This window comes from Nomascus leucogenys, chromosome 7b (genome assembly GCF_006542625.1).
Source record: "Nomascus leucogenys isolate Asia chromosome 7b, Asia_NLE_v1, whole genome shotgun sequence".
NCBI lineage: Eukaryota > Metazoa > Chordata > Mammalia > Primates > Hylobatidae > Nomascus > Nomascus leucogenys.
The window spans coordinates 55350370-55366680 of record NC_044387.1 but is presented as its reverse complement, the minus strand read 5'-3'; the positions used below and the strand labels follow the sequence as shown (position 1 = coordinate 55366680).

Sequence of the window (16311 nt, the reverse complement as noted above, 5' to 3'; positions counted from 1 at the left end):
CTGTCTTTTAGATCCCCTTGTCTGTCAAAAATCGATTATATAAACTGTAATTTACTGGGTATGATCTGATGCCTTTTCAGGTCCACAAGGACCTATCTGGTGTCAGATTCTAACTGAGGTCTGAGGGGAATCAGTGGGCAAGTGGCAGGTAGCTGGAAAAACACTCGAGGAAGCGTAGACAGTTTCACCATGGCTTTACTCTCTCTGGGCGCTAGTGAGCCCAGGCACGAGCTGTGGGCACAAGCCATATATACGGCGTTAGCAGGGTAATTATACCTTTTAAAGACAATAGTGGCTCTGAGCCAAGCACGAGCTCACATGGGTGATCACCTAATGCGCCTCACATGGTGTCATTACATAATGAGTGGAGTTGTGCGCCTGTGCTCTAAACACACTGAGTCATGCTGGACCGGATGTCTGCCTCAGCCTATTCTTGACCGCAGCACATCCATTTTTCCTTACACCTGGACATAAGACTCTTCCTTTCAAATCTGTAAAAAATATTTAGGTTGTGCACAAAGATAATGAGCAAAAGTTGTCTCTAGTCTGTAAACAGCTGGATATTGGCTTCTGGGGAATGGATGATGTTCTTCCTCCCGCCTTGCAGCTTTATAGGGCATCAGCCTTGTTTGAAACGATCCGACACGAGGCACAGCTGAGCACGGACTACAAACTCTCCCTCTTTGACCTGCAGACATCATCCTACCAGGCCTTGCAGCGGGTGCTCGTCAGCCTAGGTGAGAACAGCAGGGGTTACTCCTTGCTTACGTGTGCACTAGTGTGCACGGGTGCGTGTCCGTGTGTCCAAGTTGTTTAGTGACAGCGGTGAAGAAGTATGATTTGTTGTGACAACAGACTGTGAAGCCACAACTACCACCAGTCATTGAACATTCATTCATTTATTCAACAAAGATTAGTAAAGCTCCTACCATGTGCTGGGTGCCTGCCCTGGGGGTTACAGTCAAGAAGGCCTGGTTCCTGACCCCAAGAAGCTTAGCCTGTGGGGAGACATAAGTCAGTGAGTCCAGTACAGTGCTGATTGGCATTAGGATAAACTCAGATGCTGTGGAAACAAAGTCTCTTTAAAAAAAAAAAAAAGTTTAAATAGAGATGAGGTCTCACTATGTTGCCCAGCCTGGTCTCGAACTCCTGGGCTCAGGCAATCCTCCCGCCTGGGCCTCCCAAAGTGCCAGGATCACAGGTGTGAACCATCACACCCAGCCTGAAACAAAGTCTCTTGTCTGTTGGGTCCAGGAGCCAGAGAAATTGTCCTTGAGACAAGGATGCTTGAACCAGGTGTGCCCTCCTCAGGTTCCCTCTCACCACTAGCGTGTGGTTCAAGCATCTGACTAAGAGGAAGTACCTGAGAAGACACCTGGCCTCTTCTCTATTTCCTCATCCACACATCTTTCAAGGCTGCTGTCTAATAAATGTTTTTGCCACCTGGGTCTGCCTCCTAGGCTGTGGCATAGTCAGTGATGATTCTCCCAAGCCTATGTGCCCCATCACACTAGGGCAGCATGCATCTTCTTTCACCCGGGTCTTAACTAGCCAGCCAGTCCTTTCCACCTCCCTGTCATCTGCCTCTTCCCAGGAGATATTTATTGGAACTAACAAAGGCTTTGAATTTGGATGTTGAGGCCTTTTCGATAACCTGTCTTTTGCTGTATGTATAGGAAGGACTCAAATTTCCTCTTGAAAAATGTATCTGTTAAATGTGTTCATTGCCTAGGATTACAGTTTATTATCTATTATAATCACAGTGTTAAGTCTGTCTAGCACTTAGGGGCCGATTTTCCAGTGTGCGCAGAAATTGTCCCTGCTGTTCCAGTTAATAACTTAATAGAGTAAAAGGAGACATTTACATACACACATATAAATCTCCACTTGCTTCTGATACCCAAACTGCAGGAGACAAGGCATCCTTGAAGTGCTGTCACAGCTGTAGCATCTGGTCTGCTTCTGCCTGTTTTCTTTGGACTCTGGTTATAGTAACTTCCATATTTACATTTATGACAAAAGTAAATCCTCTGCATTGTGTTCCTTCAGCACTTATAAACAATTCCTTTGCATTTTTTTGTGCTTTCATATTGGTATATTAGCTTTTAAACTAGATTATAGACCAGTTCCTTAAGGAAAGTGGGATTCGAAATTTGATTAAAAGACAGGAAAAGCTTGAGATAGAGAAGCAATTTTAAAGAACTAGAGACCTGAGAGGTTAAACTCTTTGCCCATGGGGATAAGGAAAAAAGTGTGTTGGAGCCCAGAATGGAATGAGATATCAGCTCCAACAACATTACTACTACCTGTTATACGTGTGGTGATGTAAGTAGGCCTGCCAGCCGTCTTTACATGTAGTGCTTCATTTAATCTTTAAAATAGCCCTTTGTGGGACTGTAAATCATGCTGCTATAAAGACACATGCAAACGTATGTTTATTGCGGCACTATTCACAATAGCAAAGAGTTGGAACCAACCCAAATGTCCAACAACGATAGACTAGATTAAGAAAATGTGGCACATATACACCATGGAATACTATGTAGCCATAAAAAATGATGAGTTCATGTCCTTTGTAGGGACACGGATGAAACTGGAAACCATCATTCTCAGTAAACTATCGCAAGGACAAAAAACCAAACACTGCATGTTCTCACTCATAGGTGGGAATTGAACAATGAGAACTCATGGACACAGGAAGGGGAACATCACACTCCGGGGACTGTTGTGGGGTTGGAGGAGCGGGGAGGGACAGCATTAGGAGATATACCTAATGCTAAATGACGAGTTAATGGGTGCAGGAAATCAACATGGCACATGGATACATATGTAACAAACCTGCACATTGTGCACATGTACCCTAAAACCTAAAGTATAATAAAAAAAAAAAAATAGCCTTTTGTGATAGGCAGGACAACTGTTAGCATCCCTCTTCTTGAGACAAGGCCGGTGAAAGGGGAAAGAGCATGCCCAGGAGAGGGACTGGCATGCGTAAAGGGATGGAGGTATAATTTGGGGAGAAATGGATAAGGCTGGACAATGTTATGCATAGAGGGGCTGCATGGAGGGAGGAGAGAGAGTCAGAAGACGCATAGACAGTTTGTGAGGCAGAGGCGGGTGGATCACTTGAGGCCAGGAGTTTGAGACCAGCCTGGCCAACATGGCAAAACCCTGTCTCTACTAAAAATACGAAAATTAGCCAGGAATGGTGGCACGTGCCTGTAATCCCTGCTACTTGGGAGGCTGAGGCAGGAGAATTGCTTGAACCCAGGGGGAGGAGGTTGCAGTGCACTGAGATCGTGCCACTATACTTCAGCCTGGGAGACAGAGTGAGACCCTGTCTCAAAAAAAAAAAGAAAAAAAAGACACATAGAGAGCCAAGTGACACCAATAAACCTGGTGTCAGAAGCCAGGCAGGAGGTTAAAAAAAAAAAAGCCAGGTTAGGGAGCAACTCAGGAGGTGGAGCAAAGATGGAGCAGGGCTAAGGACAAGTGCACTGAATTGGATCAGCTCTGTTGTGGCGCTGGCTGCAAGACAGGCGAAGGCCTGATGGCTTAGGGTAGTGTGGAATCAGTCATGCGGGACACTGCACCCACCATCTGAGGCAGGGAATTGAATTTGAAGCAGTGTGAGTGAGATTCTGTCACATATTGGAGGGCAGAGGCAGTGAGGTTTCTGCCCAGGATTTGATAGCCATCCCTGATAGGCCTCTCTAAGTAAGCACACTCACTATGGACTCCTCAGCATATCTCTCTGTCTCCTAGGCCATCATGATGAAGCCCTGGCCGTGGCAGAAAGGGGACGGACAAGGGCATTTGCTGATCTTCTGGTGGAACGACAAACAGGACAACAAGACTCCGACCCCTACTCCCCAGTCACTATTGATCAGATCTTAGAGATGGTAAATGGCCAGAGGGGACTAGTGCTTTACTATTCCCTGGCTGCAGGCTATCTGTATAGCTGGCTGCTGGCTCCTGGGGCAGGTAAGATCTCTTTCTGTGGGAACAGGGCAATTAGAAGACCAGACCTGTGAAAGTCTAATGAATAGAGGTGGAATAGGTGCATTATCATAGATCATACTAAGGAACTGATGTCAGATTTTAGCAAAACCTCAACCTCAGTGGATATGCCGTGGTGGGGCATTCAGTTAATCAGACAGCCTAGCTTTCTCATTCCCCCAAGAAACTGCTGCTCCTCACTGTTGAATGTGGAAGCATTTATCAAGGAAGACTAAGAGCAGAAGAATTAATTTCACTAGCAGCCCTGTGTGTAGGCAGCTGTTGTTCATTAGCTAATAAAGCGATGACTGCAAGTCCTAACGAATTCTTTCTAGACATGGTTTAATAATTGTGACCCTTTGTCATGGCAAAGTTAAAGAGACTAAAATGATAATGGCAACTCTATCACAGGTTATAAATAAGTCTTATGCTTGAAATTTCTGAGTTTAACAGAACCCATTTTTAACCAGTTCTGCTGTAAATCTATTTCAGAAGTAAAAATCTCCTTTGATTAAATCAGCATTAAATGTTCAGGCTGTAACAGTTTCACTAAATACAGAAACACTAATTAGCTGTTAGGGCCATATTTTTTGCATAATAAAATGCTGATGGCTTTACCAAGTTGGAGACACACCAGATCCAATTAGAGTTTATTGACTGGGGAAGTGGATCTTATAATTGGTAATCTTAAAGAATGAGCTTCTTGAATATCTGTAAGCCAGTTTCAAAAACTTTAACTGCCAGCGAGAATTGACAAGATTTTCTTGATTATGTTTCTATCCCTTTGATTTAAAAAAAATAATGATGGCTGGATGACAGCTCCCAGATGCTTTTAGGCTCTGAGCATTTGTGTCTATACATTCTATGCCTCGGCATTGTTTTTAATAATTTTTTCCCTTTAGTTCCATGTTCTTTATGGGCTTTCCACAAAGAATGTTCTTACAGCTGACCTTTTTAATGCTAAAGGTTTTAAATTGTGATTTTTACAGTGACTTGGTTAATAAATGTTGGCCACTGTGGAATCTTTGTGGATCCCAGCTCCCAGAGTGGCACTGATACTCGTGAGGACACGGTTGATGACTGGGAGTTATCAAACTCCTTCTCTCTGTGGTTGTTACATCTTGGGGACATGATTTGACAGGTGGTATATCTGAATTCCTGTAATAATGAGCCATGTATAATGAGGCTCCTATTGTTTCTTTTTCCGTTCCTTTTTGCTCTTAATGAGGCTCTGAAGCTTTCACTGGGGGCGCTAATCCAATCAGAGAGGACCAGCGTTTTCCAGAGCTGACATACCTCATTACCATTTGAGAATATATCCTATTTATTGCCAGAAAACCACGCCAGACTGCCTCAGTTTCATGCACCCATCATTTTTTGCTCTTTTAATTCATTAATGACCATTGACCAGTTAGTCTTATTTAAAAATGGTTTAAAATGTTTTTATCTGGCCTTTATACTACATATTTATTATAATTTGCTTTTGTGAAATGAAAGCTCTGTTGGAACACAATTTCCACTTGGCCAATTATATTTTTCTTTGGGATTTCAATTTCTATAAGGAATATATCTTGGCATACTCATGCACTATTCCTGAAAGGAGACTTTCCCTAGTTGGTGCTTCTAAGAAGCATCTGTTTTGAAACACATATGAAGTAGTTATAATTCCAGGAGCTTCTGAGGCTATATCTTGAATTCCTTGGTTTCAAGCACCACACCTAATGGTAAAAGCTGTGAAAAGGATACTGACCAAAATAGAGAAAGCCCTCTTGAGACCTTGGATTTCAGGATTTTTTCACAGGGTTTACAGCATGGCATACTTGTCAGAGAAGTCACATACCATTGGCATTCCTGTCCCCTGCCTTCAACTTCTCCTTTCTCTGACCCCAATTGTGTATAATGTTGGCTGTGCCTGTTTTGCTTCAGGAATTCTGAAGTTTCATGAACACTACCTGGGTGAGAACACAGTGGAAAACTCAAGCGACTTCCAGGCCAGCAGCAGTGCAACCCTTCCAACAGCAACCGGCTCAGCCCTGGAACAGCACATTGCCAGTGTCCGGGAGGCCCTGGGGGTGGAGTCTCACTACTCAAGGTAGGTAGTAAAACATCCCCAAGCCCATTTTCAGATAAATCTCAGGGTATTATTTTTTGTAAACATCCTATTTGAGCTAACAGAAGAAATCTTTTGGAATTCATGTGGTTGCGCTCAGTCTGTTCACAGCTGCTGCAGCAGAAACAAATATGTGTCTCTGGAGCGTAAGCCCCGTAGTGGTCTGTCTGTATTCTTTTTGGTGATTTTCCATCAGATGGGGAAGGGCCTCATCAGACATGCCCATTCTGTAAGCAGGACTTGTAAACTGTTTAAACATTAACATGGCTTTGAATTTAACATACCGGCCAATTAAAGCTGAGATTATTTTTTGTTATAAACAAATTATAATGAGTTTGTTTGTACTATAGCTGGACGCCTATTTGAGAGAGTAATTTAGTACCAGTGACAGGGTATGTGTACAGATCCGTGAGCTGAGGGGTGAGGTGAAAGGAGCTGAACCCTCAAATATGAAGAATAGATAAGGGAACTGCTTTTTGCAAAGGTTGTAAAAGGTATAAGCTTATGGAAACATTTTATCATAATGATTGACTATTTTACATATGAAAAAAATAATTTCCACAAACACCCTGCTTCTAGGGGAAATCAAAGGAAGAGGGTACCTTACGGCTGGGTTGTAACCAGATTTCCCAGGCATCTCCGTTCTCCATCCAGTGATTACCAAGGGTTCGGAAGATTTGTGTGTCAGAGAATCTGCTATGTTAGCTTGTATCAGGTCCCAAGAATCTCTGCTCCTCTCCTGAATGATTTCATTTATAATCGTGAAAATCCTTAGGTAATTCTGTGATTTATTTGAGATGCTTCACCCAGATTCCCAAGTATGTGGTGGTTGCTGCCAGCAACTGGACTGATCTTTGGGGTGCTTATTAAGTTGGGGAAGAAAGAGTTCTTAGGTGAAAAATAATTACTGAATAATTTAATGTCAATATTGGAAGGGGCTATAGTAGTCATCTAGTCCAACCCCTTTATTTAACAGAAGTTAACACTGAAATAGGACTTGCTGACAGCCAAGTTAGTGTCAGAGCCAGGATCAAAACAGTCTAGATCTCATCCAGACTTCCAGGCCAGTGCTTGTTCTGTTTTTAATTTTCAAAATTAATATCATATTTTGAGAAAATAGCCAAATATAAGAATTTCATTTCTAGCTTCTGTTTTTATGAACTAAGAACAGGCTTTAGCCACATGCACTGCACACGTGCTTATCTTATTTATCCTGTGACTGCTGTGCATCCTGAAGTATCCCCGTCCTTAACAACCCAGGCAACAGTTTGGCAATTACAGGGGTTGACAGGGTGGTAGCTCCCAAGAACTTGGAAGTAAGACTGCCCTCTGAGATTGAAATTATAAATGACCATAATAAACTAGGTTAGACATCAGACCAGAGGTATACAAAGCTGCTTCGGCAGACAGAAATTTAGGCCAGTGTGATTAGACTATAACCTGACCAAAGGTATTGCATGTCCAAAGTGAGAGTTAGAGAGGCATGGCTGGCCAGCAATAGAAACCCAAAAGTAGGAGAGCCAGCAGGGCAGACTTTGGCAGTGTTCATTTATAACACTATCAAAGGGAGAGAGAATCTTGGTTTAGGGACACAAAGTCCCATTGAAAAGGCTGACCCCATGGTGGACATGCAGTTGCCATGTTCTCATAGTCCCCCCACTGTCCCTCCTTCCACAAATATTTTCAGTGCCCACTCTGTATAAGGTACTATGATAGAGATTAAGGATCCTGATGAACGAGGAGACATAAACCCTACTGTCCCAGAACTGAGGGCAAGCTCTGAAGTGTGGCCTTCTAAGTTTCAAAACCTGATTGATGTTGCTAACATGCCCAAAGAGAGTTTGCCTCTTGGGAGCGAACTTTCATTAACCAAGCTCAAAGAAAGTTGTACAAACTAAAATGCCAGGTATTATGTACATTCTCTATCTGCAAGTATATTTACATGAGAAACCAAATGATAGTTAGAAAGGTTGACAGAAGCATGGGACCTGAACAAGGGAAGGCAGGAGGACCATCTGGGAGATCTTTTCCACCAAGGGCTGCTGAAGACCTTTGTGCATACTGCCTGGGGTAGCCTTTGGCAGTTTAATTCTCCTCATCCTCTGAGCTCAGCTCAAATATTCCCTCAAGGAAGCCTCTACAACTCCCAACATAGGCTTCTCTACCCTTTATGCCCATCTATACATTCTCATTATACCTGACATTTTCATTTAAGTACTTACTACAATTTTAATTAAAAGATTTTTTATACTCTGTTGTTTACTCTTTTTCAGTTCTGTGAGAGCAGGAGCTATGTCTGTCTTATTCATCAGGATCCCTAATCTCTAGCATAGTATCTTATAGAGTGAGCACTCAAATACTTGTGGGAGGAGGGACAGCAGGGATCTAAGAGAGCACGGTGACCACATGTCCACCATGAGGTCAGCCTTGCCGATGGGACTTTGTGTCCCTAAGCCAAGACTCTCCCCCCTTTTGATAGTGTTAGAAATGGGCACTGCCAGAGTCTGCCCTGCTAGCTTTCCCTTTTTCGTGTTTCTACTGCTGGCCACCAAGATTATAAAGGTACTTGGGTGTATGACACCTGCCATTTGAAACCTCTGCATATGTGAAGGTGGCCTCTCCCTTATGGCAATGTGGGGACCACATCCAAGTCATCTCAGTCTAAACCAAACATTCATGGGGCTCAGCCTGCATGAAAATGTATATTTCACCTAATCCAAATTTCCAGATATCTAGCTTAAAATTCACCAGGAGAAAGAAGAGGATTACCCTTGGTCTCACTCTTCCATGCTTCTCATTGGATGTCATGGTTGAACTTTAAATACATGTGGCTAAGCAGTTCTTTTCTATGATACTGGAGATTGAATAATTCTGTTTCCAGGTGCCTTTTGAATTGAAAAATGTCTTTTGAGTTATAGTTCATCTCTTCATCAATGGTAGAGAGAGAGGAAAGACTGCAACTTGCTTGTGTTTCCCATGTTAACCATTTCCCCTCTGCTCTATACAGAGAGCTAACAAGTTCTGATGAGTCCTTAGGATCTCTAGCAGGTTATGTGGTTTGACACTCAGCATCACTTTGTTGGGCTGTCCTCAGTAGCCTAGATCTTCCCCTTAGACTGCTAGAAATAAAGTTTTTCCTGTTGCTTTGGAGTAATCTTGTTAGAGATTTGTTCATATTTTGTGAGCTTAAACTCATATTGTTGATTATAATATTAAAATTAAACACTTTATTGGCATGGTTTGAATTTACTGGAATGCAGTGTTTGTGAGAGTGATTCCTGTCTCATAGTTTCATGAAAACAGTAAGAAAATTTCACTGAAGTATTATTTTTCATCTATAAATTTAGTAAATATTTTTTAAAACCATAATGCTCAGTGAGAGTAAGGATGCAGTGAATGAGCAGGCTCATATCGTAGGGATATACCTTGATTTTGCATTTCTAAAAACAATTTGCCAATAGTATAAAAAATATTTTTACATGTTTATGCCCTTTGATCTCAAAATTATTTGTTATAGAAATGGAGCAAAGATCTGTACATACTAGTATCTGTCCTAGGTTTATATATTATAGAAGACATTGAAAACAACCCAAATATACAACAGTAATTGAATTACAAGCAAATTATTTTATATCTATTCAATATGTTATGTTGCAATTAAAATTATGTTTACAAAGAATTTTTAATCAAATAGCCAAATGTTTAATCACAGACAAAATATTAAGTGAAAAAAATAGGATATAGAATTACTGTATATAGTATAATTTAAATTTTGTAATTATGCAAAATATGGGTATGAAAAGAAAAATTCTTGGAAGGAGACTAGGCTGTATTTTAGTGGTGATTATAAATGAATGGTGGAATTATAGATGCTTGTTATTTTCTTCTTTTTGCTTTTCCTTATTTTTAATTTTTTTTTTTACAATTAGGCATATAGTACTTTTAAATGAGAAATAAATAGCCATGGATAAACAATTCTATCATACAAAAAGGGGGAAGAAACCTTTTTGTAATTTGACTTTACAGAGAATAAAACCCCAGTGTCAGAGCCTGTCACCGTGATCTAGTTCTAGGAAGGTATTCTGGGTTTATTTTCCATTCTTGTCTCTTGGTGAATACTGTATTTCAACCACTATGCCTTCTTCTCTGCTCTCTAAATGTACCCTGTAATTTCTGTCTCTCTACTCTAGCTCAGGGGTCTCTGAGCTCTGGATCTGTATATGTAGCTGTCAATAAACATCTATATCTGGATATCTTCCAGGCACCTCAGGTCTAAAACACCTAAAGCCTAACTCTTTAACGTCCCCATTTCTACTTTAATCTTTATCCTGGTTCCTGTGCCATCATATAACTAGTTGCTTAAGACAAAAAAATGAATCATCATCCATTATTTTCCCTTTCTCTCATTCTAGTCAATTAATCTTGCAGATTTATAGAAATATATTTCTGTAAAATACATTTTGAACGACCTACCAAGACTGAATCATGAAGAAATAAAATATCTGAAGAGATCTATAACTAGTGAGGAGTAACCAAAAACCTCCCAATAAAGAAAAGTTTGGCACCAGATGTATTCACTGGGGAATTCTACCAAACATTTAAGGAAGAATTAACACCAATCCTTTTCAAATTCTTTTTAAAAATTAAAGCGTAAAGAACATTACAAATTCATTTTATGAGGCCAGAGTTACCATGATGCCAAAATCAGACAAAGATACAAGTAAAACAACTGTAAACCAATATTTATCATAAAAATTGATGTAAAAATCCTCAAAAAATACTAGCAAACTGAATTCAATAATACATTAAAAGGATTCTGCACCATGACTATGTGGGATTTACTCTTGGAATATAAAGATGGTTCACCTATGAATATCAATCAGCATAATACACCACATTAACAGAATGAAGGACAAAAAACACATGATCATTTGAGTTGATGCAGAAAAGCATTTGACAAAACTTAATAACCTTTCATGATAAAAACCACACTGCATGCTGGTAAAAGGAAATTACCTCAATGCAGTGAAGGCCATATATGAAAATCCACAGCTAACATCATACTAATGGGCAATAATTTGAAAATATTTCATGTAAGACCAGGAACAAGGCAAGGATGCCTTCTTTTGTCATATCTTCAATATAGTACTGGAAGTGCTAGCCAGAGCAATTAAATAAGGAAAGGAAATAAATATCCAAATCGAAAAGGAAAGAGTAAAATTATCTGTTCACAGATGACATGATCTTATATGTAGAAAACTCAAAAGATTCTACCAAAAAACTGTTAGAACTAATAAACAAATTAAGTAAATATGCAGGATATGAAATCAATGAACAAAAATCAAGTGTGTTTCTATACACAAACAATGAACAATCTGAAGAGGAAATTCAGAAAACAATCCCACTTACCAAAGCATCAAAAAGAATAAAATACTCAGGAATAAACTTAACCAAGGAAGGGAAAGACCCATATACTGAAAACTACAAAAAATTCTGAAGGAAATTAAAGAAGACACAAATAAGTGGGAAGATATCCTATGATCATGGACTACAAGAGTTAATATTGTTAAAAAGCATCCATACTATCCAAAGTGATCTACAGACTCAGTGTAATCCCTAGCAAAATCCTAGTAGCAGCCAGGCTCAGTGGCTCATGCCTGTAATCCCAGCACTTTGGGAGGCCGAGGCGGGTGAATCATCTGAAGTCAGGAGTTCGAGACCAGCCTGGCCAACATGGTGAAATCTCATCTCTACCAAATATACAAAATTAGCTGGGCGTGGTGGTGCACGCCTGTAATCCCAGCTACTCAGGAGGCTGAAGGGGGAGAATCACTTGAACCCAGGAGGCAGAGGTTGCAGTGAGCCAAGATTGCATCACTGCACTCCAGCCTAGGCAACGGAGTGAGACTCCACCAAAAAAAAAAAAAAAAAAAAAAGAGAAAAAAATCCTAGTGGCTTTTACAGAAATAGAAAAAAATTCTAAAATTCATTTGGAATCTCAGAGGACCCCACATAGCTAAGGCAATCTTAAGGAAAAAAAAAGCTGGAGGTATCATACTTCCTGATTTCAAAATATTATTACAATTAGCTGGGTGTGGTGGCATGCGCTTGTAATCCCAGCTACTTGGGTGGATGAGGCATGAGAATCGCTTGAACCCGAAAGGCAGAGGTTGCAGTGAGCCAAGATGGTGCCACTGCACTCCAGCCTGGGCAACAGAGACTTTGTCTCCAAAAAATATATATGTACATATATATGTGTGTGTGTGTGTGTGTGTGTATTTATGTATGTCCATATTATATATATAATTATAACATATAAATATATATGTACATATGTGTATTTCTATGTTATAGTTATCAAAACAATATGATGCTGACATAAAGACAGACATATAAACCAATGAAATAGAATAAATAGCCCAGAAATAAACCCTTATGTGTATGTCAAATGATCTTTGACAAAAGTAAAAGGCAACACAACGGGGAGAGAACAATTTCTTCAATAAATGGTGTTAGGAAAACTGGATATCCACATGCAAAAGGAAAAACGTTGGACCCTTATTTATACGACATACAAAAATTAACTCAAAATGGATTAGAGACCTAAACATAAGACCTGAAAGTATAAAAGTCCTAAAAGAAAACATAGAGGAAAAGCTACTTGACACTGGATTTGGCAATAATTTATTGGTTATGATACAAAAAGCACAGGCAACAAAAGAAAAAGAAAGGGGACTACTTCAAACTTCTTAAAATCTTCCATGCAGCAAAGGAAATAATTAACATTGTGAAAAGGCAACCTATGAATAGGAGAAATTATTTGCAAACCATGTATCTGATAATATCCAGAATATATAAAAACTCCTACAACTTAACAACAACAACAACAACAAAATCCAATTTAAAAATGGGCAAAGGACCTAAGTAGACATTTCTTCAAAGAGGTATACAAATGAGCAACAAGCATATGTAAAGATGTTCAACATTACTAATCATCAGCGAAATGCAAATCAACAGCATAATGAGAAACCTTTTTCCTCATTAGGATGGTCACTTTAAAAAAAATGGAAAATAACCAGTGTTGGCCAGGATGTGGAAAAATTGGAACCTTTGTGCATTGTTGGTGGGAATGTAAAATAGTGCACCTGCTATAGAAAACAGTATGGACATCCCTCTAAAAAATAAAAATAGAATTAGTATACAATGCAGCAATCCCATTTCTGGGTATACACAAAAGAATTGAAAACATGATCTCAGAGATATTGGCACACATATTCATTGCAGTACTACTCATAATAGCCAGGGGGTAGGAGCAACCGAAAAGTCCATCAATGGATAAACAGATTTTAAAAATGTGGTGTATACAATGGAATATTACTCAGCCTTAAAAAAGAAGAAAATCAGCTGGGCATGGTGGCTCTTGCCTATAATCTCAGCACTTTGAGAGGCCGAGGCAGGAGGATCGCTTGAGCCTATGGGTTCCTGACTTTCCTGGGCAACACAGTGAGACTCTGTCTCTACAAAAAATTTTTTAAAACTAGCCAGATGTGGTTGTACGCCTATAGTACCAGCTACTCAGGAGGCTGAGGTAGGGGAATCACACGAGTCTGGGAGGTCGAGCCTGTAGTGAGCTGTGATCGTGCCACTGTACACCAGCCTGGGTGATAGAGCGAGACTCTGTACCAGGGGGAAGAAAAGAAGAAAATCCTATCACATGCTACAACATGGATAAATTTTGAGGTCATTATGCTAAGTGAAATAAGCCAATCACAAAAAAAGACAAATACTACATGATTTCATTTGGTAATATTTGTCTTTTTGTGTGTGATTGGCTTATTTCACATTAAGGTATCTGAAGTAGCTAAGCTCTTAGAAACAGGAACTAGAATGGTGGTCCTCAGGGATGGGTAGGAGGAGTAAAGGGGAGTCGTTTAATGGATATAGGGCTTCAGTTTTATAAGATGAAAAATTTCTCGAGATTTGTTGCACACAAGATACATAGAGTTAACACTGCCATATACTTAAAATGGTTATGAGAATAAATTTTATGATATGCTTTTTATCACAAATTTTTAAAGTATTTTAAAAATACATATTTAATCAATCCACTTCTGTCTCCACTGCTACATGCACAGTGCAGGTCACCATCATCTCTATCCTAAACCACTGCTACCACTTCATCTGATCTCTCTTCTTCTCCCTCTCATGGCTTTCCAAACCCGTTAGCCAGAGTGGTCTTTCAGAGATGTATTTGGGATTCTGTTTCCTTGCCCTCCTACCCACCACAAAGCTCCCCAAACACACTTATATGTCTTCAGAGTTTCTGATGGTCTTTAGACTCCAGCTCACTTTCCTTATGCTGACCTGTATGCTTGTGTGATCTAGCCTCTGCCCACCCTTCAACAGCACCTATAATCCTTCTTCAGCTTGGCATTTCCATGTGGCCCCCTGGCCTCCTTTCACCTCCTAGTTTACACCAAGGGCTTTCCCACTGTAGAGTTATCCACATGCTCTTCCTTCTCTCAGTAAAGTTCTGCCCCCTGCTCTTGGTGTGGCTGGTTCCTTTCATCCTTCAAATTCGTATCTTCTCAGAAAAGCCTTTCAGAAGCTCCGTTGTTAGTTTCATTCACCTCTTTGTGTTCCCAGTCTCTAGGGCAGCTCAGGAACACAGTAGATGCTTACGAAATGTTTGCATGAACAACTGACTAGTTCTCCGAATGAAGCACTTCTCCCTTCTGCCTGAATTTGTTTTATAGACTATATTTTCCTATAGATAGTCTAATCACCCTTTGGAGCTCTGTTTATATTTCACACTACTTTCATCAGAATTATTCCCATCCTTGTTGGTCCAAATCAGGTCTTTGCTCCCCTCTGTGTACCTAATAATAGCAACTTATTTTGTTCTTTCCAGTTTTATATTTATGTAGTTTGTAAGTCTTTCCAAGTAGATGGTGACGCCCTAGAGGGTAGATGCTGTGTCCTTCTCTCTGAATTCTCACTAACACGGTGCCTGACACATGGTTAGACATGAGTAAGTTTGAAATTGAGTCACCAGAAGATGTGCTGTAAGCAGACTCAGTTTATGCTGGGCTAGTGTTTGTAAAATGCACTGTGCCCCTAGGAACTGAGTCTCTATGCCTTGGGGGACACCTTTATTCAATTACCCGCGGCCTAGCCATGGTGTCCTTGTTATTCTGCAGACTGTTTTTGCTCTCCTTAATGGCATCTTGCTGCCGAAAGGAAGTAAAATGCTACAAAGGAGTTTCTGAAAATGGATTTAAAAATAAAAGAAGTGCTTTTATTAAGTGTTTAATAAGAACTTCCAGTCCCTTCCTCCCACATCAAAAGAGGCGTAGATTGAAACCCCTGTATAGAACATGAGCCTCCCATAAGGGAGATGTTATGAATTTCAAAACACATCTTCAGTTTTTAACTCTGATATTTAGCCAGCATCTTGCAGTACGTAAATTGTTCCCTGGGCTCCTAAAACGGTGCAGTGGCACTTTAGGGAATCTCTAAGACTGGGTAGGGCTTTGTTCAGTAGTAGGTCAGGTCTGGAAGGAGCACTCCCAAGGGGTTTTAAATAGATTGCAATTGTAGATTGCCCTTTTAATGGGGTAAATGTTCCTTCATTGTAAAGGAATATTAAACCTTGATAAACCATAGCTGTTATTTTTTTCCCTTTTGGTGTTTTTCTATATTTACAAATTTTCTACAGTGAAAGTTATTTTTGTAATCAAATATATTTTCTTATTTCAAAATACTGATTAATTTAGATTACTAATTTGTTTATAATGCTGATAACTCCATTGATTTTACCCTGATAACAAGCAGCAAATATTAACAAGTCTGACAATATCAAGTATTGGAGGAGATATCAGTCCACAAGCTGTCTTTTAAATGACTGATCAAAGAGTAAATTGGCATAACCACATCAGAAGAAGCTTGTCATGACCATCTAAAGTTGAATATTAGCTGGGTGAGGTGGCTCATACCTGTAATCCCAGCACTTTGGGAGGTGGAAGTGGGAGGATCACTTGAGCCCAGGAGTTTGAGGCTGCAGTGAGCTATGATCACACCACTGCATTCCAACCTGGGTGACAGAATGAGACCCTGTCTCAGTAAATAAATAAATAGATCGCATATGTACACACCCTTTACACTTGAGGTGTAATATCCAAGAGAGAGTCTTCTGCATGAAC

At 40.1% G+C, this 16311-nt stretch overlaps 1 protein-coding gene across 1 annotated transcript in view; it reads left to right on the top strand.

Annotated features, from left to right (window-relative positions):
- TTC28 (tetratricopeptide repeat domain 28) overlaps positions 1-16311 on the top strand; it is a 726372-nt gene that overhangs the window by 600650 nt on the left and 109411 nt on the right. The window contains exons 10-12 of the mRNA XM_003258029.2: positions 608-737; positions 3766-3984; positions 5926-6091. Coding sequence (XP_003258077.2) covers positions 608-737; positions 3766-3984; positions 5926-6091 — 515 coding nt within the window. The remainder of the gene's footprint in view (positions 1-607; positions 738-3765; positions 3985-5925; positions 6092-16311) is intronic.